Source organism: Palaemon carinicauda, chromosome 38 (genome assembly GCF_036898095.1).
Source record: "Palaemon carinicauda isolate YSFRI2023 chromosome 38, ASM3689809v2, whole genome shotgun sequence".
Taxonomy (NCBI): domain Eukaryota; kingdom Metazoa; phylum Arthropoda; class Malacostraca; order Decapoda; family Palaemonidae; genus Palaemon; species Palaemon carinicauda.
The window spans coordinates 5,490,551-5,513,558 of NC_090762.1; the positions used below are offsets into that span (position 1 = coordinate 5,490,551).

A 23,008-nucleotide genomic window follows, 5' to 3' on the forward strand; every position below is an offset into this window, starting at 1 on the left:
TATGTTCTTGCAGAAGGATGTCCTAGAGGGCGCGCGTGGTAGGTGTCGTTGGGGAGTTCAACCATGTTATCTAGGGCCTGTCACGGCCCTCCCCATTGATGAAGGGATTATCTAAATGGAAGACAACCTGTGAATAGTGGTTTACACACGCCTTTGTTTAATACACGACACCTACAAGGTGTTCGCGCGAGGGTTGTAACCTCTGCATTCCATGCTTTTATCTTTCTCTAGTATATTTGGAAGATTTATATTAGGAAAGGTATAAGGAAGGACCTTTCTCACCGGGCGTCACAGGCCTCTTCCCAGAAATAGATTTTTCCTTCGTCAAAATCCCTTTTTTGTTGAGTTTTTATAGTAACCTAAATACTATGATGCCTTAAACAATTCTAGTTAATGGTTTGTTTATATCTGTGAGATAATTTTCAGCATTTAATAACTACTCTTTATATAGCTTTTTGCTCTCTTGATTGGTGAAACCAAAAACACCGGATTATTGATTGAATTGGAAATTATGCAGTGATTATTAATGACATTCAAAATCTCCATTGATGATCCTTACACATGAAACTAGAGGCGTGTTGGTTGGTCCATGGCCAGTGGGGGCCATCAGGGCTACAAGTACAAACGTAATATGGGCAGCTAGAAGTGGTTTAGTCACAACACCTGTTAGAAATCCTCGTAGCTCGTCTGCAACACATCAGCATGCTAGAGAAAAGGACGAGGAACCCTCAGGAACTTCTGGAGCTACAAAAGAGATGTCAAAAGTCAAGTCATTTGAAGATTACCAAGAAACTTCTCAATTTATGAGGTTTTCACCTTTAGTGAGTCTCGATACCTTAGAGGTGAGTTTCCTCGATTTCTCTTGACATATCATGAAAATGTGTGTGTTTTGATGTTTCTCACTTGCTAGCCAAAATTACTTTGATTCTCTGTCTATTTGATGATCACTTTTCCTATGTGACTTTAAGTAATCAGCGCTACAATACTAATTTCAGTGGGAAAATTGATAATCATGGAACCTGCCATTGGGTGGAAACATTATAGATGATAGTAATAGTAATAATAGGTCCTCATTATGCCTTCAAAATTTAATAATTTATTTGTTTATAGATACAGGTGAAATGTATTATCAGAAAATATCATCCTAAAATTATTACAGATTAATAATAAAGGAATTAAATATTTATGAATGGAAAGGTAAATGTTCTTTCGTTCACCTAAACAGATGAGCCCAAGCGGAAGAACTGTAGTTGTGGGCGGCAAGAAGGCAGGTGGCATGAGTTACCTTATGTGGCGGAAGTGGCCTTTAGTGAGGGACTCTCCCACTCAAACACTGATGTCAGGCCACACCATTTATCATATTGAATTCAGGTCAGCCTTGTAGTTTGTTATGAAATTAATACAATTTTTGAATCAGCGGCTTCATTATACTAACTATACCACACATATCTGTAACAATGGATAATATTAAATAGTTTAATCCAGTGCAACATAAAGAAATAGTTGTTCAAAAATTATTTGTCATATTCTCCCCTCTCATTGATATAAATGTTTAAGGGCGCTGAAGAGAGCAGAAAACCAGAAGTAAAATGGCTCTCTAAGGGTTAATTCAGATAATGAATAATTACTCAAATAAGATTAACATAACATTCTTATAATAATAACAACAATAATGTAGAAAAAAACTGATGATATAAATTGAGGCAATACAAGAATTTTGATACAAAAATAATCAGTCATACGTATTAATTTACATAATCGATAAGGCTCAATGAGAATAGTTATAAAGATGTAATCAGTCATCCCCTCCATTACTAGACAATTCTTCTTCACCCAAGGGGTTAACTACTGCACTGTAATTCTTCAGTGGCTACTTTCCTCTTGGTAAGGGTAAAAGAGAGACTTTAGCTATGGTAAGCAGCTCTTCTAGGAGAAGGACACTCTAAAATAAAAAATCAAACCATTGTTCTCTATTCTTTGGTAGTGCCATAGCCTCTGTACCATGGTCTTACACTGCCTTGGGTTAGAGTTCTCTTGCTTGAGGGTACACTCGGGCACACTTTTCTATCTAGTTCCTCTTCCTCTTGTTCTCTTAAAGTTTTTATAGTTTAAATAGGAAATATTTATTTGAATATTGTTACTATTCCTAAAATATTTTATTTTTCCTTATTTCCTTATTTCCTTTCCTCACTGGGCTATTTTCCCTGTTGGGGCCCCTGGGCTTATAGCATCCTGTTTTTCCAACTATGGTTGTAGCTTAGCATTTAATAATAATAATAATAATAATATCTGTATGTCACCATATGTCAAGTCGAGCAAAAAAACTTTCTCTTATTATTTCTGGGTCGAACCTGTGGCGCCGGGCGAAAAGTCCTTCTTGTATACCTTTTCTGATAAAAACCTTCCAATTATACCAGAGAAAGATAAAAGCATGGAATGCTGAGGTTACAACCCTCGCGCGAGCACCTTTTGGGTGTCGTGTATAAAGCAAAGGCGCGTGAAATCCACTATTCACAGGTTGTCTTCCATTTAGTTAATTCCTTCGCCAAAGGGATGGGCCGATACAGAGGCCCTAGACACATCCCCATCGCCGCACCACCCACGCCACGACGCGAGCGCCATCTGAACATCATCCTTCTTTTTGGAATTCAAAAGTGTTGAATGTTTTCGTTGTGCTCTCGGTCTTTTTTATCTATCGTGGATTTATTTTGTCATGTCCGAAGCTCCATCTTCACACATTCCAATGTTAAGTACCATAGTTTGTTTTGACAGTATTTTATTGTACCGGGCTTGTGTTTTATATCCAGTATAGTCTGTTTTATTATCCCCGTCTGGCCGTTCATGGCGGCCATTGTTTGTTCACTTGTTGGGGAATTCATCTTTATCTGCCCGTTTAGTACTCTGTCACTTAGGTTCTTGGTTAAGTCCCTGGCCTTATGCCTTTAGAACCGTTATTATTTTTATTTTTATTTTTTTTGCTCATGGTACTTTTTGCAAGTAAGTCCAGCCTACGATCGAGATAGCGATTTAGCTTTGTTTTTGTTTAGTAACCGCCCGAGGCGTTCGTCACTCGACTCGGTTAAAGGAACAGTGCTATTTATTTTAAGTTTTAACGGATGCTATTCTTCGATCGTAGTATTATATGGATGTACATTTTTATTTTATACGTTTATAATAGTGTTTTGTGATTTTTAGTCCTGTTTTTGTGTCCAAGAGAGCGAGAGATTGGGGTCCCCGTTTTCTGTTCGCAGTCACGAGTTACCCCTTTCTCTCGTTTTCTTTCTTAGCTCCGGTGGGGGAGCGGATTTCCCGTTTTCCGTTTTGTGCGGTCAGCGGGTTCTCCCTCCCTCACCTCTCCCCCTCTGGGTGGATGATAACTTACGAGTTATTTATTTTTTCGTGACTTTTCAATTGTTAGCGTTATTTTGGTCCGTGTTTCGCCCTCTCCCCGTTACGGCTCGGGAGTAGTTATGAACGTTATCCACTCCGCCTTGAGTTATACTCCGCCACGAGGGATTCCCAATAACTTTCGTTCTATTGTTATATTTATATTGTTTACTACATGGGACGGGCTTCATATTGTTTAGATAAGACCCTCCGGTGGCCCTTACTTCGGTCTCAGGCCACGGCCATATCCACAATAGCCTTTGTTATTACAACTGTGTTGTTATTCACAATAATTATTCAGGACCTTTCTTCTCCCTCCGGCCTCACCGGAGATCGTAAATACGCTTTACTATAATCTAAGCTTTAGTCTTTAGCTACGACTTAGCTTTTTATCTTTCACAATTGAATTATTAGCCACAATTGAATTATTCAGGGCATCTCATTATCCTCCGGCGTCACCGGAGGTCGCCCAAACACTTAACACTTAAAGTTGCCTTAGCTAATTAGCTAAGGCTCCTTTATTCAGGACATTTCATTACGATCCGGCCTCACCGGAGCTCCGGCTTCACCGGAGGTCGCCCATACACTTCACACTTATATTTGCCTTGCCTTTAGCTAAGGCTGGTGTTTGTATTTATTTTAAGGGCATGTCACTGCTTCCCCGACCCTTGGAGGTCGGCGGATTACTTTAAGCTTATTATCCTTATGTCATTAACAGAATTGGGTGCATTACAAATATACAGACAATTGAATTTTAAAGTGCCAACAATGGTATGGGGCAGTATCAACTTAAAGTTAATAGTTAGTTGTTTGGTCAAGGCAATATGGGTGCTTAGGTAATTCAGTGAGTGCCAGAACTCTAAAATAATAGGTTTTTATCCCTTATCAGAGTTTCAAGCATCACCAGACTCATGTCTCCTTTCTTTTACAGAAGGCCCGTTGTACTGCTGAAGGATGCTCTGCCTCGTTCAGCGACCCCGTTGGGCATGACCTCTGCCGGTCTCATGCCCACTGCTCCATTCCCTTTATCCAGGAACCGGGACAGGCCCAATACCCAGTGTGGTTCCCGGATTTGTGCTCGTTCTGTTACGAGTTGTCGTCAGTTCTGCTGAATGATGATGTAAGTGGGTTTTCCCTTTGTTCCTTATTTCTCGTTGGCAGACACTAATATAGACATGAATATGATATACACAGTATATTTAGGAGGGCAAACCCCCTCCTCCATCACTAATCACTGCAAATCTTACAGGCCGATGATGTCTCTCTTCGGTCAGCAAGGGCTACTCTTCGGCCGTGGGTGTCGGGCTTTGGCGGGAATGCCCCGTCTGGCGCTCCCTATCTCCTCGATGGGGATATGGCCTCCCGTCTCTTCCCAGGCTCGACTACTGCTGCAGTCTCTCCTGACCTTGCTGCCCCTTTAATTGAAGAAGTCAGGGCTACCATTTCCGTGGAGGACGAAACCCTCGTACCAATGGACATGGCTGGTCTGGATATAGACGTAGAACCCAGGGACGAGCAGGTAAGTGGTGCCGAGTTGGTGGAAACCCTTTTCTCTCCTACTCCCTCTTCTACCTCTTCCTTTCTAGGTTTTGATAACTCTAAGGCTTCTCCTCGGGATCCCTCTGCCTCCGTACGACCCAAGGTGAAGCCACTTCGAACTTATAAGACTTCAGCTTTGCCAGTATCAACGTCACCGGTCCCCGGACCCTCGACAGCTCCTGATATTCATATTGCTCCTCGTAAAACCACTACTCCTAAGAAGTCTAAGTCTACCAAATCCAAGAAAAAACCAACGGGTGACTTTCAGGTACCCTGGGCTGATCTCCTCCCCATCCAACTGATCAAAGGATTGGTCAGGGATCAAGTTCAACATCACTCTGGTGCAATAACAGAGATTAAGGATATGATGGCTACTCTGATCCGCGCCGGAACTCAGTTCCCTCCCCCTTCTGCCCCAGACGCATCGAAGCTGCCGCCCTTCGATAAAAACAATCCTTGGCGGTTTGCTTTGCATGCTCCATTCGTAGATGGCTCCCTAACTCTGGAGGGCATGGGCACCCGCCCTCTAGAGGACCTGGAGTTCTATCCCCCTGGCCTAGCATTCCCGTTCAATGGTTTTGTACGGTTAAAGGAACATGCATTGGTCCGTATGGACAAGGTACCGAAGGAAACGGTCATATTTCCAAAAGAGCAGGCCCAGGCTATCTGGGCCAGAACACTATCAGAGTGGGGGTGTATTAACTCAAAGCTCACCCCTCACAAGGGTTCCTACACTATTTTTACGACAGCGGCCTCCATCTCTTTGCCGCTCATAGACAAAGTCACAGAGCTGACTATACAGGCCATCAAAGAAGGCTCTTCCATGCCGGCTCTCAAGGAGACGGACCCCACCTCTTTGCTTATTCCGGGTTCCTCGGCAGCCTGGGATGCTGCGGCCTCTACCTTCACGGTGGGGAAACTAGACCCGGACTGTGCCTCTACTCTTTTCTCTGAGAAGCTTCCCAGATTAATAGAGAGTCTTCTCAAAACTGAGTTCGAGACCCGTACTAGACTTGCTAGGTCCCTCCAATCCATCACCTCCATGGAGTCCCTTGCATCTCTTTACCCAGAGGAAACGCTGTTCAGAGTCGCCACAAAGAACCAGCTGCTATCCTACCAAATAGATCTCCATGACTTCTGGTCAGCACGGGTTAGTTGCAGGAAGTTCGTTCTGTCGGAGGCCACCATCAGGCATGAGCCGAACAGACTGATAGCTTCCTCCTGCTGGGGTAAGACCCTCTTCCCTCAGACCGAGGTGGATAAGGTTCTTCAGGACGCAGCGAGGGCAAACCAGAATTTGCAGGTAAGGTGGGGTCTCTCAGCCAAAAAGAGGTTCGAACCCCAGAGACACACATTCTTCAAGAAGAAGCTGAGGTTTAGTCCTTACAAAGCGGCCCGGGGTACCTCGTCCCCACAGCCTTCCGCGGCCTCGACTTCTCGACAACAGGCGCCTCCTCAGCAGGTAGTCTACCTCGCTGCTCCCCCTGGTACACAGCCCAACCCCTCTTGGATGCCCTCACCTGCATACAACCCTGCCTACGAACCCTCCGGTTCCTTTCGTGGATACCAAAGAGGGAGTTCCAGAGGTAGAGGACAGTTCCGCCAACGCGGCGGGCCCAGAGCAAGGGGTTCCCGTGGAGGGAGGGGCCCTAAGTTCACTCCCTCCCAATGATGTGATGCCGGTAGGAGGGAGACTTTATCACTTCCGGGATCATTGGACCTTCAGTCCATGGGCTCACAGCATAATATCAAGGGGCTTGGGTTGGAAATGGTCACAGGGATCCCCTCCTCCACCGGTGACCTTCTTCCAGAGACCCACTCCCATCCTGGAAGAGTACACTGCGGAGTTACTCAAGAAGAGAGCAATCAAGCGGGTTCGATCCCTGAAGTTCCAAGGCCGCCTGTTTACAGTCCCGAAGAAAGACTCGTCGGCGTTGAGGGTAGTTCTGGACTTGTCGAAGCTCAACTCTTACATCCTTTGCGACAAGTTCCGTATGCTGACTATCTCTCAGGTACGGACCTTACTTCCCCGTGGGGCCGTCACCACCTCTATCGATCTTACCGACGCCTATTATCATGTCCCAGTAGCTCGAAACTTCTCTCCTTATCTAGGCTTCCGTCTCGGCAAGAGAGCCTTCGCATTCAAAGTCATGCCCTTCGGTCTCAGCATTGCCCCCAGGGTATTCACGAAACTGGGGGAGACGGTGCTCGAGCAACTCAGACACCAAGGGATACAAATCGTCGCCTATCTGGACGATTGGCTCATTTGGGCCCAGTCGCACCAGGAATGCAAAAGAGCTACGTCGAAGGTACTCCATTTTCTCTCCAAACTGGGCTTCCAAGTCAACCTCCGGAAGTCCCGCCTACAACCATCGAGCCTCTTCGAATGGTTAGGCATCCGTTGGGACCTCTCAAAGCACAAGCTCTCCCTTCCTCCCAAGAAGGTGAGGGAGATAGCTTCCAAGGTCAGGAACTTTCTCAAACACAAACAGGTGTCCAGAAGAGCTTTAGAACGAGTCCTCGGCCTACTCCAGTTTGCCTCACTGACCGATCTCCTATTAAAAGCCAAACTCAAAGACATCAATCGAGTTTGGAGAAAGAGGGCGACAATACCTTTAAGAGACAAGACCTCGAAGATCCCCTCTGTCTTGAAAATGAGACTACGACCATGGTCCGATCGGAGGAACCTCTCCAAGTCAGTTCCTCTACAGTTCCCCTCTCCACAAGTGACAATTCATACCGACGCGTCTCTGAGTGGTTGGGGGGGTTACTCCCAACATCAGATGTGTCAGGGCTCTTGGTCACCCGCCATGAGACAGTTCCATATCAATGTTCTCGAAGCCATGGCGGTGTTCTTGACCCTGAAGAGAATCTCCCCTCCGAGGTCGACCCACATCAGAGTAGTCTCAGACAGTACGGCCGTAGTCCACTGCCTCAACAGGGGGGGGTCCAAATCACCCAACCTGAATCAGATCCTAGTCACTATCTTCACCTTGGCAGCCGACAAAGACTGGTTCCTGTCAGCAACTCACCTAGCAGGAGTCCAGAATGTGATAGCAGACGCATTATCCAGGACGAGCCCACTGGAATCGGAGTGGTCCCTGGACATGCACTCCTTCCGGTGGATACTCAGGCTGGTTCCAGGTCTCCAGGTAGATCTATTCGCGACCCGACTCAATCACAAACTCCCGTGTTATGTGACACCGAACCTGGACCCTCAGGCTTATGCCATGGACGCATTAACCCTGGATTGGAACCATTGGCAGAAGATCTTCTTATTCCCTCCAGTGAATCTTCTACTGAAAGTCTTGCACAAACTCCGCTCCTTCAACGGGGTAGTAGCTTTAGTGGCACCTCACTGGCCAAAGAGCAGTTGGTTTCCTCTCCTCCTCGAGTTGAAACTCCGTCCCTTCCGGATCCCATTCCCCAAACTGACCCAGGTGGTCCAAACACGGACTGTGTCAGATTCCTCAAGGATAGCCAAAACCCTAACTTTGTGGATTTCATGAAGTTTGCGGCACGTAGGGACGCAAACATCGACCCAGATAATGTCCTCTTTATAGAATCAGACAAAAGGGACTCAACGATTCGCCAATATGATTCGGCGGTTAAGAAACTAGCGGATTTCTTAAGGACTTCAGACCATTCGGTTATGACTCCTAATTTAGCCATCTCCTTCTTTAGGTCCATTTTTGACAAAGGCCTAGCAGCTAGCACTATAACCACCATTAAGTCAGCTCTGAGGAAAGTCTTCCTGGTTGGGTTTAACATTAACCTGGCGGAGTCTTATTTCTCATCTATTCCAAAAGCATGTGCTAGGCTTCGACCTTCGGTCCGTCCTCAAAAGGTCTCTTGGTCTCTAAATGATGTCCTCAAACTGGCCTCCGACACGGACAACGAATCCTGCTCTTATATCACTCTTCTTAGGAAGACTTTATTTCTAACAGCTTTGGCCTCGGGTTCCAGAATCTCAGAACTAGCAGCTCTCTCACGAAACTCAGAGAACATGGATTTCCTCCCTTCAGGTGAGGTACTTCTTTCACCAGACAGGGCGTTCCTAGCTAAGAACGAGGACCCCCAAAATAGGTGGTCCCCTTGGAAGATTATTCCTCTTCTCCAAGATACTTCTCTATGTCCGGTCACCACTCTCAGGGCCTTTTTAGCCAGGACTGCTACCCAATCGTCTGGCCCCTTGTTTATCAGAGAACAAGGAGGTACCATTTCCATACGTGGCATTAGGCAACAGATCCTATACTTCATTAAACAAGCCAATCCGGGTTCATTTCCCCATGCTCATGATATCCGATCGATAGCTACCTCCATCAACTATTTCCAGAATATGGACTTTGATAACCTTAAAAAGTACACGGGTTGGAAATCTCCTATGGTCTTCAAACGCCACTATCTAAAGAACTTACAGGCTCTTAAATATCCAACGGTTGCAGCTGGGAGCCTTATCTCTCCCCATTGATCTTTTGTTCTTCCTTTCATCCATCTCTTCTCTTCTCCCTCCTACCCGCCACTCGCACCACGACGCCGCTTCCTTGGTGGTTCGTTAGCCCTAAGTGTATTACATATTACAGTAGGTTAATATGATTGTAACTATTATTGTTTTCCCTTGTTATTAAGTTGGGATATTCTTAGCCATGTCAGTTTTGTTGCATGTTTTCCTCTGATACTCAGAGGTTTCCTTGTTATCACTATGCCCTGTGGCTAGTTTATATTTTATGCCTACTTACCTGAATTATATATGATTTTCTTTACATGGTGTTGTTTCTCTCCCCTTATTAAATTAGTAGTTATTGTTGGGCTTGGAAGGCATTCTCTGGTACATTTTCGCCCGGCGCCACAGGTTCGACCCAGAAAAGGGATTTTGACGAAGGAAAAATCTATTTCTGGGGAGAGACCTGTGGCGCCCGGCGAAACCCTTCCCCTTATTTTACACGATCCCACCCTTTCCTTTCCAAGCCATCATGGTCAATACAGAAGGATGTTGTTCAGATGGCGCTCGCGTCGTGGCGTGGGTGGTGCGGCGATGGGGATGTGTCTAGGGCCTCTGTATCGGCCCATCCCTTTGGCGAAGGAATTAACTAAATGGAAGACAACCTGTGAATAGTGGATTTCACGCGCCTTTGCTTTATACACGACACCCAAAAGGTGCTCGCGCGAGGGTTGTAACCTCAGCATTCCATGCTTTTATCTTTCTCTGGTATAATTGGAAGGTTTTTATCAGAAAAGGTATACAAGAAGGACTTTTCGCCGGGCGCCACAGGTCTCTCCCCAGAAATAGATTTTTCCTTCGTCAAAATCCCTTTATGATCATACTGAGTATCCTCACTATCCCTAACTTTTGTTGTTGGGTTTACTCTAACATAGTGCATCATTCTATACTTAAGATCAGAGCATATCCAACTGGACATGGAACCAAATATTAAAGTGAGGCAGATGATTCTCTATCATCAAGATACTGAATGTGGGCATATGTTGGATTTGCTTTTATGTGCTCCAACTTCTCAAGAGGAAAGTCTGTCTAGATTGGACAGTGCCATAGGTTGGCCTGGGCACCAGCCATCCATTGAGATACTACCACGAGAGAGTTATTGGGTCCTTTGACTGGCTAGGCAGTACTACATTGGAGCCTTCTCTCTGGTTACGGTTCATTTTCCTTTGCCTACACATACACTGAAAAGTCTGGCCTATTGTCCTCATGTACCTGACAACACTTGCTATTTGCCAACTTGTGATCATCACTAGCCAGCTCGCTGTTTGCTGGCTCTTGATCGTCACTCTCCAACTTGCTGTTCTCCAGCTTGCCATTTGCCAACTCACTTCACTAGCTTGTGATTGTCACTTGCCAGCTCTACGTTCACCAGCCCGTGATCATCACTCTCCAGCTCGCTGTTTGCCAGCTTGTAATCATCACTCCAGTAACCACTTCCAGTACCTCACGTTTTATTCTAGCTGCCTTTTCTTCTGAGGTGAAGTTGCTCTTCCTGACAATCTGCTCTGGCTGAGCCCCTCACTTCAAACAAGCACATATTTCTTCCCGGTGAGACTCGCCTCCTGCTCTGGTCATCGAAGAGTATCCTCATCGAGACAACATCGATTGTCATCCCCCGGTCTCTTCGAGTTTTACTACCTGCAGTTGGAGTTTAGCACAAATTCCCTTCTTGGAGCCAAACCCAGCACTCTCCTTCGATGGGCGAGGCAAAACGCAAGTGTTAAGCTTGCCACTTAATACCCCACTTGCCTCTTGGAACTTGTTTTCACATAAGCAGGGTTTTCGGTTTCCAAGGATTTCATTTTTTTCTCCGAGCTTCGAGCCCGCGTATATGATTGGTAGGCTTCATTGGCTCTCTAGTAGTCACCGACGTTCACAAACGTTCATCCCTCATGAACGTTTTTCTTTGCTCCACGACCACCACCAGTACTTCTTTTTTACTACTGAGTGGCTTACGTGCCCTGTGCTTCAAGGACTGAGTTGCTGCTTCCGCTTGCTACCTCTTCCCTTGCGTCACTTTATTGTACTATATATGGTTACCTTACAAGCTGAAATCTTCATTGATAAGATCTGCGTTAGTTGTGTATGTGCTCACACCTATTCACACATAGTTCTACACAGTGATTGCTGCAACAGAAGTCTTCCAACCACTTGCCTCCACTGCCTTTCTCTGGTGAGTCACAACGAATCTTGTGAACATAATCCTGTGGGGTTATTTGCTTCTCTTCTCTCCACAAGTTCAAGAACTTATCGGATCTCTGTCATGGTTCTCAGGCCGATTCCATGGAGCTGCTCCTCAGCCCTTCATACCTGCTTTGGGGGACATAACCCCGTGGTGTTATTCCCTCTTTTATATCCTTGATGCTAAGGGGTTGAATTTGGCTATAGCAACTTAGTCGCAAGGATTCTTCTGACCAGTAAAGTTATGTAATGTAGGGTCCAGTCATCTCTTGGATGGGTGACCTCCTGAGGACACCAGAGGCTGTTAGCATCTCGCTCTACGTCTCCGTCAGCATATGCTCCCTTGGATCTTTGTACGAGCATTTTCAGCCCTCCATTCGCATAATCCTCCCCCACAGAGGAATATATGACCAACCCTTATCAGGAACTTGGTCTTGTTCCTCAACTCTCGGACAATGATGCTTTTCCGAAGCCTGAGTTCGGGCATTGGCCAATGTTCTTTTTTAGGGATAATTCCTTTTCTCATCCTCGAGGGAGGTTTTCCCCGTAGTGGGTAATCCCCTCCTATGAGCTCGGAGTACTCATCTCTTCTCGACAAGGACAGAGAATCTGCAGCCTAGATACAAGAGCATTCTCTTCTTTCTCTTCCACCCACCTGTTGAGGTGTGAAGAGGGTTCTCTCCTTAACCCTCACCCCTCTTAATGAGAGAATGCCTTGATGCAGTCATGTGGTTTCTTCATATGGTTGAAGAATTATGACGGGCAAGAGGGCTCTCGAACTTTGGGAAATTGCTCCCCAAGTTCGAATCTAAATTTCTCTCCCTTTCCTCTATTCCTTCTGCTCAATATTACTTCGACTTTCTCCTAATTTTATCAACTTTCTTTTGTCCTGCTGTCCTAACTCTATGAGTATTATTTATCTTAAGTTACTTTTTTGGGCTCGGCCATGTCGTCCTGATGGAAGGTTCCTTTAGGTAGCTTTCTGAGGGATATTTGCTACAGTGATACTCCCAGAGAATTAACCATAGGTCTCCAGAATTCTAACTCCTGGTGCGAGTATCCTTAATATATCTTTAAGGATATCGCATAATATCAGGGGACGTATTTTTTGATACGACACATAGCAATCTTCACCCCGAGGGGGAAGAGTGGTGAACGAAAGGGGAGCCGTTATCATGGTACCCGGTGGACCTCCCCTCCATACTACTACGGCCCATCATTCCTTTAATCTGTAGCATTTTTTGAATATTATCATGCAATCTTAAGCTTCTGGAAAGTTGAGTATCTAATCTTTCCTGTGTATAATTTTAAGGCTCCCTTCTCACAGTTAAATTCGTATAATTTAAGTGTGTTTAGTGGAGCGTAGCCGGCACTGGAGGCGGCCATTTTGAGACCGCTGTCACATGTCATAAATGCATTTTTAAAAAATATAAAACTTACCCAATTGGCTATATCAAAATGGCTAAAGTCTCTTGACGCCCCGGCAGAAAATTCAAAATCTAGCGGCCATTGCAGATGTGCAGGGTGTACACTAGCGCCCTCGCGGTACTACAGGTAGAACTATACCAAACCCTTCAGATCTTCTCCTGCCGCCATTGCTGGCTGTACTATTGGAAATTCTCTCTCGCTTTATTACTCTGTTTGGACGTTATTTGGTGAGGTACTACCTTTTTTGAGTTTGGGCTTTCGCTTAATTGATTTCATTTTCATTTACTCTAAAAATCTTTTTGTTTGGAGTTATATTAAATAATTTAACCTTTGTTTTATGTTTTTTAGTCGGAGAGCGAAAATATGCTATGACCCATAAAACGACTCTATGCTGCAGTCTAACACAAAATCTGACAACGTAAATTTTTGGACATTTTTTCTGACCCCGGCCCTTACCAGATTCGGAACCCAAAAATAGGGCCTTTCTTCAAGAAAATCTCATATATCTTCTATAATTTTAGTCGGAGAGCGAAAATATGCGATGACCACATATATACCCATAAAACAACTCTATGCTGCAGTCTAACACAAAATCTGACACCGTAAATTTTTGAACATTTTTTCTGACTCCGGCCCTTAATAGATTCGGACCCCAAAAATAGGACCTTTTTTCAAGAAAATATCATATTTTATAATTTTAGTCGGAGAGCGAAAATATGCGATGACCACATATATACCCATAAAACAACTCTATGCTGCAGTCTAAAACAAAATCTGATGCCGTAAAATTTTGGACAATTTTTCTGACCCCGACCCTTACTAGATTCGTACCCCAAAAATAGGGTCTTTTTTCAAGAAAATCTTATATATCTTCTATAATTTTAGTCTGAGAGCGAAAACATGCGATGACCACATATAAACCCATAAAACAACTCTATGCTGCAGTCTAACACAAAATCTGACACCGTAAATTTTTGGACATTTTTTCTGACCTCGGCCCTCACTAGATTCGGACCCCAAAAATAGGGCCTTTTTTCAAGAAAATCTCATATATCTTCTATAATTTTAGTCGGAGAGCGAAAATATGCGATGACCACATATATACCCATAAAACAACTCTATGCTGCAGTCTAACACAAAATCTGACACCGTAAATTTTTGGACATTTTTTCTGACCCCGGCCCTTACTAGATTGGGACCCCAAAAATTGGGCCTTTTTTCAAGAAAATCTCATATATCTTCTATAATTTTAGTCGGAGAGCGAAAATATGCGATGACCACATATATATCCATAAAACGACTCTATGCTGCAGTCTAACACAAGATTTGACACCATAAATTTTTGGACATTTTTTCTGACCCCGGCCCTTACTAGATTCGTCTATTCCCCGGCATTGCTCTTCAGAGCTGGCCTCATCGTTGGCAGTCTCGTCTCTCTATAAGACTTGGCTTGCCCATAAGACTCATCTCGCCAGCAAGACTCGTCTTGCCTGGCAGACTCGTCACACTCAGCAGACTTGTTTTCAACTCCCAACGAAGATTCCGAGGAGAATTCAAAATGACACGATCTATTCTAACAGCACATTTGAACATCTTTTACAAAGCCGTAGCTTTGCTGTCAAGCCTGGAGACTATTCAGCTTCTCTCTCAGAGTCCCTTTTTCTGCAAAAAGTTGCAGAGAGGATGTTCGGATACCTTCGTAAATCTTCGGCTTCTGTCTCCCAGGCCAAGTGGACTGTCTTGTGTGATTAGTGTCATAGAAGGGTTATCTCTCTCTCCTCGATGTCACTATTCCAGTAATAGTGGAGTTCCGCATTGACCTTTGGGAGGAAAGGTTCTCTCAGTCTTGGCGATGAAAGGCCAATGCTTGTCCTTGAGCCTCATCTTCAGACCATAAGGAATTAAGCTTTCCTCTACGTCGGCATTGCCTCTTCATACGGAGTTTCGAGCCCACCTGTCCTCAGTCAAAGGGAGACCTCCTCCACGAGGCATAACCTATCATGAATATTACCGAGGATTCCTGAAGAAACTACTGAACAGTGTGCTTGTGATAAAGTGATAGAAGCCATGTTGGTATTGGTTAGTAACTGAAACAAGCCAGTTAAAGTATCCAACCTGGAATTTGTTCCTACAGAATACCTACCTTTGTCCTATAATAGGAGTATGCCTTCATCAAAGCTAGATACGCTATTAAAATTTACAAGGTGGTGGTATTTACTGGCAAGTAACACCCCCCCCCCTCCATCCACCCGACAGACTACGGAGGAGTCCATTGTTTTCAGTGACTAGATAATACAGACATATTCCTGGCATCATTAGGCTGTTTAATCTTTTGGTTTTTCCTTTAGATTAACGTGGTGGGAGATTGTTGTGTGCAGGATATTTTAGAAGGAAGGAAGGATTTGTAGTTGTTTCCTGATAACTGTAGCTGCGTGAGAGTTGTCTGTGCAAACCTGCTAATATTAAAATTCTTGTTCCCATTAAACAACATTCCTGCTTGCTCTTTATTCCCTTGCATGTGTACTATTGTGATGACGACAACGTAATCCTTAGGAGGTTGGCTTTCTTTGAATATTGATGTGGTCTGTCAGAGGAAAGTTTTGCTGCTGCTAAGTATGAAGGGAATGAGCAATGCCCTTCCTTTTGCCTTCAGTGTCTTTCCATTCTCAGAAAGACGTTAAGGGCATATTACCTTGTTGAACTGTCTCTTCATAGAGTTTATGTGATAGGGAGTGTCGTCATTGTCCTGTACGACCTGTAGAAGGCAGACTTCAAGCTCCTCCTTTCTGTTATCTTTGTTAGAGAGTTGTCACTGCTACTTTTAAAAGTAGCTGAAGAAGTCCAGAAAAATGGTTAATAAGGGTTGTGTTGGCCTTGTGGAAACATCCTGGAATGGGGTCGAGTCTTACACAAGCTCGATAGTTTCATGTGGTTCTACAACCTTACCATCCTTGTGATATAAGGATGGGGGCTCTTGGGGAGCCTATAGGTGTACCTGCTGAGTCATCAGCAGCCATCACCTGGACCTTCTTGGTCCTAGCTTGACTGGAGAAGGGTCTTGGGCACTGATCATATGTATATATGGTCAGTCTCTAGGACATTGTCCTGCTAGCCAGGGATTGTCACTGTCCCTTGCCTCTGTCATTCATGAGTAGCCTTTAAACCTTAAAAATCTTTAGATAGGAGCCATGTTACCAGCAGCATCAGCAAAAGTACATGTACCAGCAGATGCATATTTGGTTGAATAGTTTATCAGGACCCCTATCTATACATAGCACAATGAAGTTTTAAAGTGTCTTTTTTGGGCTTAGGCCATGTCGTGCTGATGGAAGTTCCTTCATTAGTAGCTTCCTAAGTTATATGTGACTACAGTGATATATCCCAGAGAATTTACCGTAGGTACCCAGAATTCTAACTCCTGGAGCGAGTATCCCTTAAATTTCTCCAAGGGATATCGCGTAAGGACGTATCTTGACACATCTCATAGCTATTTACACCCCGAATAGCCTTTCACTTCGAGAGGGAAAGTGGCAAGAAAATAAGATAGTCGTTAAAGAGGTAAAACCACTTGACTCTCCTAATGTACTGTAAATAGTTCGGCCATCCGCCACCAAACCATTCTCCGTAGCTTTGTAAGTATTACAGATACAGTACCAAAAGGGAGGGATTAACATCCTTTTACTAAAGGAGGGTGGGTCCATCAGGACGACATGGCTCTTTCAACCAAAAATAGATTTTTCACTACGCTCAAAATCCGTTTATCCAGTGTTTCTAATCTTTTTCAGCAATAAATGAATTAGGGTCCACATCAAGCTTGTCTGGACAAGGAAATAGGAAATGAGTTGAATCAATTGTTTGAAATAAATACACCTTCTAAATCCAAGGCTTTATCAATTCTGTACAAATATTACACATTGGAAAATTTTTTATCACCTTGTCTGTAGAAAAGACAGTAGCTCAGCCTAACATCTCAAGTTTGAATCATATATAACCTGTTGATTTCTGCATGGGAAAGTATCTTTATTTAAGCCAATCTTATGAAGATTATTAGCATTATTTTTCATGTAATATCTCAGGGAAAGCTTATCTATAGAAATGTCACATTGTAGGCTATATAGAATTGAAATGATGAAGAAACATCAACATTACTTATGAATGAACTTATTAGCAGGTCTGTTTTTAAAGATTTTAACTTCAATTGCTGCACGCAATTTATAAATTGCTAACTTTTCGTCATTAGTTTTATATTGAGAATTAAAATTTTTAGGCTGAAAAGAGCATACTGGCATAAGATTAGCAGTTAATATCTATAACTTTCATAGTAATTGAACCTGAATAGAATGAGTCTAGTAGAGATCTTCCTTGCTAATTTTATAGAATTTATATCCTTGTTCTAAAGACAGTAAGATTTTAAATGTGTCCTGTAAATTGAATAGAAAATATATCTGAAGAAAACATTCATACCATCTTCCATACAGTGCTAAAGGTGACTATCTAGGTGTCCTCTCTGTTCCTGAGAGCAAGAGAAAGGATGACCTTGATGAAGACAAAGATGGTGAACTGATGCTGACTTTATGGAGGTGGCCAGCTGAGGATGAAGACAAAAGAACAGATAAATTCCTGATGCAAGATTTTCCAGAAGTAGAAGACATAGCCGACATGGATGAGGATAGAGATAAATCTCAAGACGTACCTGTTACTTACCCAGAGCAGTTACTCGTAACATCTTTACCCCAACTGAAGCCTGAGCAGGTTTACCGAATGTCGTTATCGCGAGGTTTACCGGACAAAATCATTGCTGCTATGATTGCAGGTAATCCATTAATCTTGTGCCTTTATTATATTTTGAAGTTTACGTATGTAAGATAATACTACAAGTATACAATACAAAATTGCCTTTCCAAATAATTTTACAACTTCTGGAAATTACTCTTACACTGCAGCTATACCTGTATTGAAAATTGTATTTCAAAGCTAACTCTCGGGTGTTTAAATATCAGTTACATCATTATGCAGAGGCCAGGGGAATATTACAATATATGAAACCCTTGTTACTTATTTCAGCGGAGGATGAGCTCTCTGTATGGCAAGTCACAAATGGACCGTTGGGTCAAAGAGTTCAAGTATCAACAATTGGTTTTGGTTTAACAAAACCAGATCGGGTCTACTCCATGTACTGCTTAGCCACTGATGCTGTAAGTGCAAAACAACTCATTTATAATCATACATATGTGCCTGAAGAAGGAACAAATGTCTGCATGCACACATATATATATATATATATATATATATATATATATATATATATATATATATATATATATATATATATATATATATATATATATATATATATATATATATATATATATATATATATATATACACACAATGGATTTTGAGCAAAGCAAAAAATCTATTTTTGGGGGATATGGCCATGTTGTCCTGATGGAAGGTTCCTTTAGGCAGCTTTCTAAGGGATATTTGGCTACAGTGATACTCCCAGAGAATTGACCACGGGTCTCCAGAATTCTAACTCCTGGTGCGAGTATCGTTAAAATAACTCCTAAGGATATCGCATAATATCAGGGGACGTATTTCTTGATACAACACATGGTAATCTTCACCCTGAATAGTGTTTTCGCATGGGGGGGGTTGGCAAATTTGAAAGGGAGCCGTTATCAAGGTTACCTGGTGGATCCCCTCCCGGTACCACCCCGGCGAACTATTCCTCGTTGCAATTAAGCATGGATAGCCGTGGATAGAGTAGTTTTGGGTGGGGATTTGTTACATATATGTATACTCCTTTTTAGAAAGGAGGGCGGGTCCATCAGGACGACATGGCCATATCACCCAAAAATAGATTTTTCGCCTTGCTCAAAATCTGTTTTTTGTCTCAGCCATGTCGTCCTGATGGAAGTTTACCAGAGAATTACTTGAAAGTACTATATCTGTGGGTTTGTATAAGTGCTTTTACTTTGAATGAGTTCCCTATATGGTCTCCTTGACCTTTATATATGACATTACCGTTATTTGTCATATCCACTAAGTTTGGAACTAGCTTAGGGCTTCCTGCCCCCTGCAGGGAAAGTACTGACTTCGACTATAAGGATTCAAAGTTTGTATCTCCATAGGGACGGACGGTAAATCTTAGAGATTACCATTCATCCCTTGGAAATCTGTACTCTGATTTCAAGTTGGGCCCTTCTAGGGCTTAATTAAAACTCTAGTATGCTTTATTCGTCTGTTACTGAGATAGCAGCAATTAGATGCAAATACGTTCAGTATTTTACCTTGTAGCTAAATTATCAATTGTAGTTACAATCAGGTATGAATATGATCTGGCATTGAAAACACATCAGGGTCCATATTTTCTCCTTTTGGGTAAATATGTAATATCATCAAAATGATGCCACTCAATAGAGATGTGAAACCAAATCTGACTGATCTGTACAGATTTTGGAAATTCATGGACACCGTGACGCAGCGTTCACTCGGCAATGGTGTTATCGGTCAGATATGCACCTATGTGGAATAGTGTGTTAATCATAGTTATGATTTACACTTGAGGGTAAATGTACCCATGCACCCGATGCACTGGAAAGTCCCAAAGCAGTTCACTGTTCGTCGCAGGCTTAGACGACGGGTTCTTTAGAACTACCCGCCGCCACCACAACATGTCTTATCTTATGTTCTTGCTTCGAATAGTGTTGGAAGAAGTTCCGTGAAGAAGCAATTTTCTTAGGATCATGAACTGCGGGTGAGCTGTCAGGATCCGCTTTGCGAATAAGTAGGTGAGCTTTGCTCTCAGTTATTTTAGGGATAGATTTTTGATCCTGAGGTATCCCCTCGGAAAAGCTGTCCTTCCTTGAAGTCTGAAGTTCTACGAAGATAGACCTTAAGACCCCCTAATGGGCATAGAAAGACATCTTCTTTCAGTGGGCAGATTCTCCAAGGACCCCACCTTTTGGTGTGCAGCCCGATTTGGTGATAAAAGTAGGATCGGGAAAGGATTCATTTCTCCCTCTTCTGTGAACTGAATATGGCCTATATTTCATTAACTCTAGCTCCTGAGGCTATTGCGTACAGAAAATTGACTTTCTGTATTAGCTCCTTTAGAGTACAATCCTCATTGTTTTAGTTCGAAGCATAGTGTAAGACTTTGAACAACAACCATGTAATAGGCTTTAGAGGGGTTGTCGGCTTGGGTCTAGTGTATGCTTTGGTACCTCATGAAAGGTTTTGCTTATGAGGTTCATCTCAAAGGCGTATAGAAGAGGACTAGTCAATGCCAACTTACACATGGTTATCGTAGTGGAAGTCAGGCCTCGTTCAAGTAGGTAAAAGAAGAAAGAGAGACAGAAACCTTTTGAAATTTCTGTTGGTCACCTTGTTTTCACGAGGGGTGCTCCTTTCTTCCAAGACAATTCACATTGTCTCCTGGTTGGACTTGACTTGTACTCTAAAATGAAGTCGGACACATTCTTCGAGATCCCAAACTTTAGTTCGCTGTTAGGGCGAAAAAATCCTGAAATGCAGGTTGTTGGTTCTCGGGGATGAAATGTAACCGCCGACTTCTGCACCAGATTTGATAAAGCTGGGTACGGCAGAGGAAACGGCTACATTTTCAATTCTTGAATTAGAGGAAACCAATTGTTTTTGGGCCATTTGAGGGCCACTACAGGAGCTGTTCCTTTGCAGGATACTAGCTTGTCGAGGACTTTTAGTAGGAGATTGGTTGGTGGAAGCAGATACATTCGATTCCATCCGTTCCAGTCGAAAGACATGACGTCTATCGCTTTTGCTTAAGGTTCTCGTAAGGGGCTACTCGTTCTTGTTGTCGCTCGTTGTCAAGAGGTCAATCTGCAGTTCCGAGACTTTTATCGAGAATAAAGGAGAATGAGTCTGCGTCTAGGGACCAGTCTGTCTTTATCAACTTTCGCCTGGATAGAGCATCCGCCATCACATCGCGGAACCCTTGAAGGTGAACTGCTTGATAATGCCATCTACTCTTCCTTGCCAGGCGGAGGATGGCCAACATCACGTGGTTGATGTGAGGTGAACTCGAGCCTTGTCGATTAGACATATTACTATCACCTCATTCTTGAGAGCCAATCTGATGTGGACTGTTCTGCGAGGGGATAGTCTCCTCAACATCAGGAGGACTGTCATAGCCTCTAAGATGTTGATGTGAAAGTTTTTGAACTGGAATGATCAATTTCTTGCCCTTTCCTTTCATACTGATGGCCTCCCTGTTCTTTCAGGGAGGCTTCCGTGTGTATCGCCACTGATGCTTTTGGTGGTTGCAAGAAAATTGTCTCTGCTAGGTTCTTATTCATTGACCACGGCCTCAATAGCGTGCGCAATCGGGGCAGTGTCAATCTAGTCGATCTCTTCGAGCGTTTGATGTGTATTTTCTCCAGACTCCTGCCGCATCCTTTGGCTATGCTTCTTAGCACCGAGTCTTTCACTATTGCGAACCGGAGAGAGCCCAGTGCTCTTTCCTGTTGGCATTTTGAAATCCTCTTGTGTTAGATTAGCCTCCTGACAGATACCGCTATTTTTCTCCCCTTCTTTAATATACTGGAGAGAGGTTGTGACTGCAAGTTCCCATGGATTCACAACCACTGAAACTTGTGAGCTGGAGAAAAGCGAGACTTCTAGCAACTGATCTTGAGGCCCAGGTGTTCCAGGAACTGGATCACCTTTCCGGCCGCTTGCAGACAAGTAGTCTTGGATGCTGCCCGCACCCGCCAATCGTCCAGGTATGCTACTACCTGTACTCCTTCGGAGCGCAGGTGCTGGATGATCGTGTCCGTGAGTTTTGTGAATACCTTTGGGGCTATATTTAGTCCAAAGGGCATGGCTGTGAAGACAAATTTTGTCTTCTGTAGCCTGAATTCTAGGTAGGAGGAGAGGGGGCGATTGGCTGGTAGCTGCCAGTAAGCATCTGCCAGGTCTATTGAGACCATATACGCTCTTTTTTTTGGTGAAAGGGTCCTTATGTGTTGCATTGTAAGTATCCGGAACTTGTTGTTCTCGATGAACTTGTTGAGTAGAGACAAGTCTAGAATGACTCTGGGTCTGTCCGAGTCCTTCTTGGGAACATAAAACAGCCTTCCCTGGAATTTTGATGGACTTCACTTTCCTCACCACCTTCTTATTCAAGAGTTCTGAGGCATATTCTTCCAATAAGGGGGAGTGTTGGAAGAATTTTGGAAAGGTTGGGTGGATTTCGTTCCATTTCCAACCATGTCCATTCGTAATTTGGCTGTGGACCCAGGGATCGAAGGTCCAACGATCCCGAAAGTGGAAAGTCTGCCTCCTACCTGGAACCTCACATTGATTAGAGGTTTATGAAGACATATTTCCGTGACCTCGTCCTCCTCCATCCTTGGGACAAGTGCCTTTCAAAGCCTGGAATATTACAAGTGACTGGCTACCAGCTGATGATAGACCATCTAGAAGGTGGTTGACAGCTGGACTACCATTTGAGGCACCGTGATCATGGTCACGGTCGGAAATTGTGCAGTTTTAATGATGATATCCTCTTTGAGGACATGCCCCACTTTTGGTGCAAGTTCCCATTCTCCGTGGTGGCTTTGGTAATGACCTCTTAGACCATTTCCTGTGGGAAAGGGTCTATGCCCCAGATACATGATGAAATCAGTTTTCTGGGTTCGTGTTTCACCGTTGATGCGGCAAACACATGGTCTCTACCGATCCTTTTTTGACCTGAGAAAAAACCTACAAAACCATCACAAGGGTGGGGCATTACTAAAGGCCTGCACACATTTCTTAAGCGGTTCTGACGTGACAGGGAGACAATAAGCTTGTCTTTCGTCTCCTGTTCCCTTCTCAAGGGATGGTTTGGCAACTTTGAAAGGTTCTTGTTAAACTGCTGACCTGCTATCTCCGGATCCAACTTTGAGACGGAGAAGGTTAGATGTACCTCTTTCCACTTCTCCTCGC

The 23,008-nt window shown here is 43.6% G+C and overlaps 1 protein-coding gene across 1 annotated transcript in view; it reads left to right on the top strand.

Moving 5' to 3' along the window:
• Nucleotides 1–548: 548 nt before the first annotated feature.
• Nucleotides 549–23,008, top strand: part of LOC137630044 (cilia- and flagella-associated protein 44-like) — a 167,625-nt gene continuing 145,165 nt past the window's right edge. Inside the window, exons 1-4 of the mRNA XM_068361535.1 lie at nucleotides 549–842; nucleotides 1,226–1,371; nucleotides 17,515–17,849; nucleotides 18,101–18,231. Of these exons, the coding sequence (XP_068217636.1) occupies nucleotides 549–842; nucleotides 1,226–1,371; nucleotides 17,515–17,849; nucleotides 18,101–18,231 (906 nt within the window). The remainder of the gene's footprint in view (nucleotides 843–1,225; nucleotides 1,372–17,514; nucleotides 17,850–18,100; nucleotides 18,232–23,008) is intronic.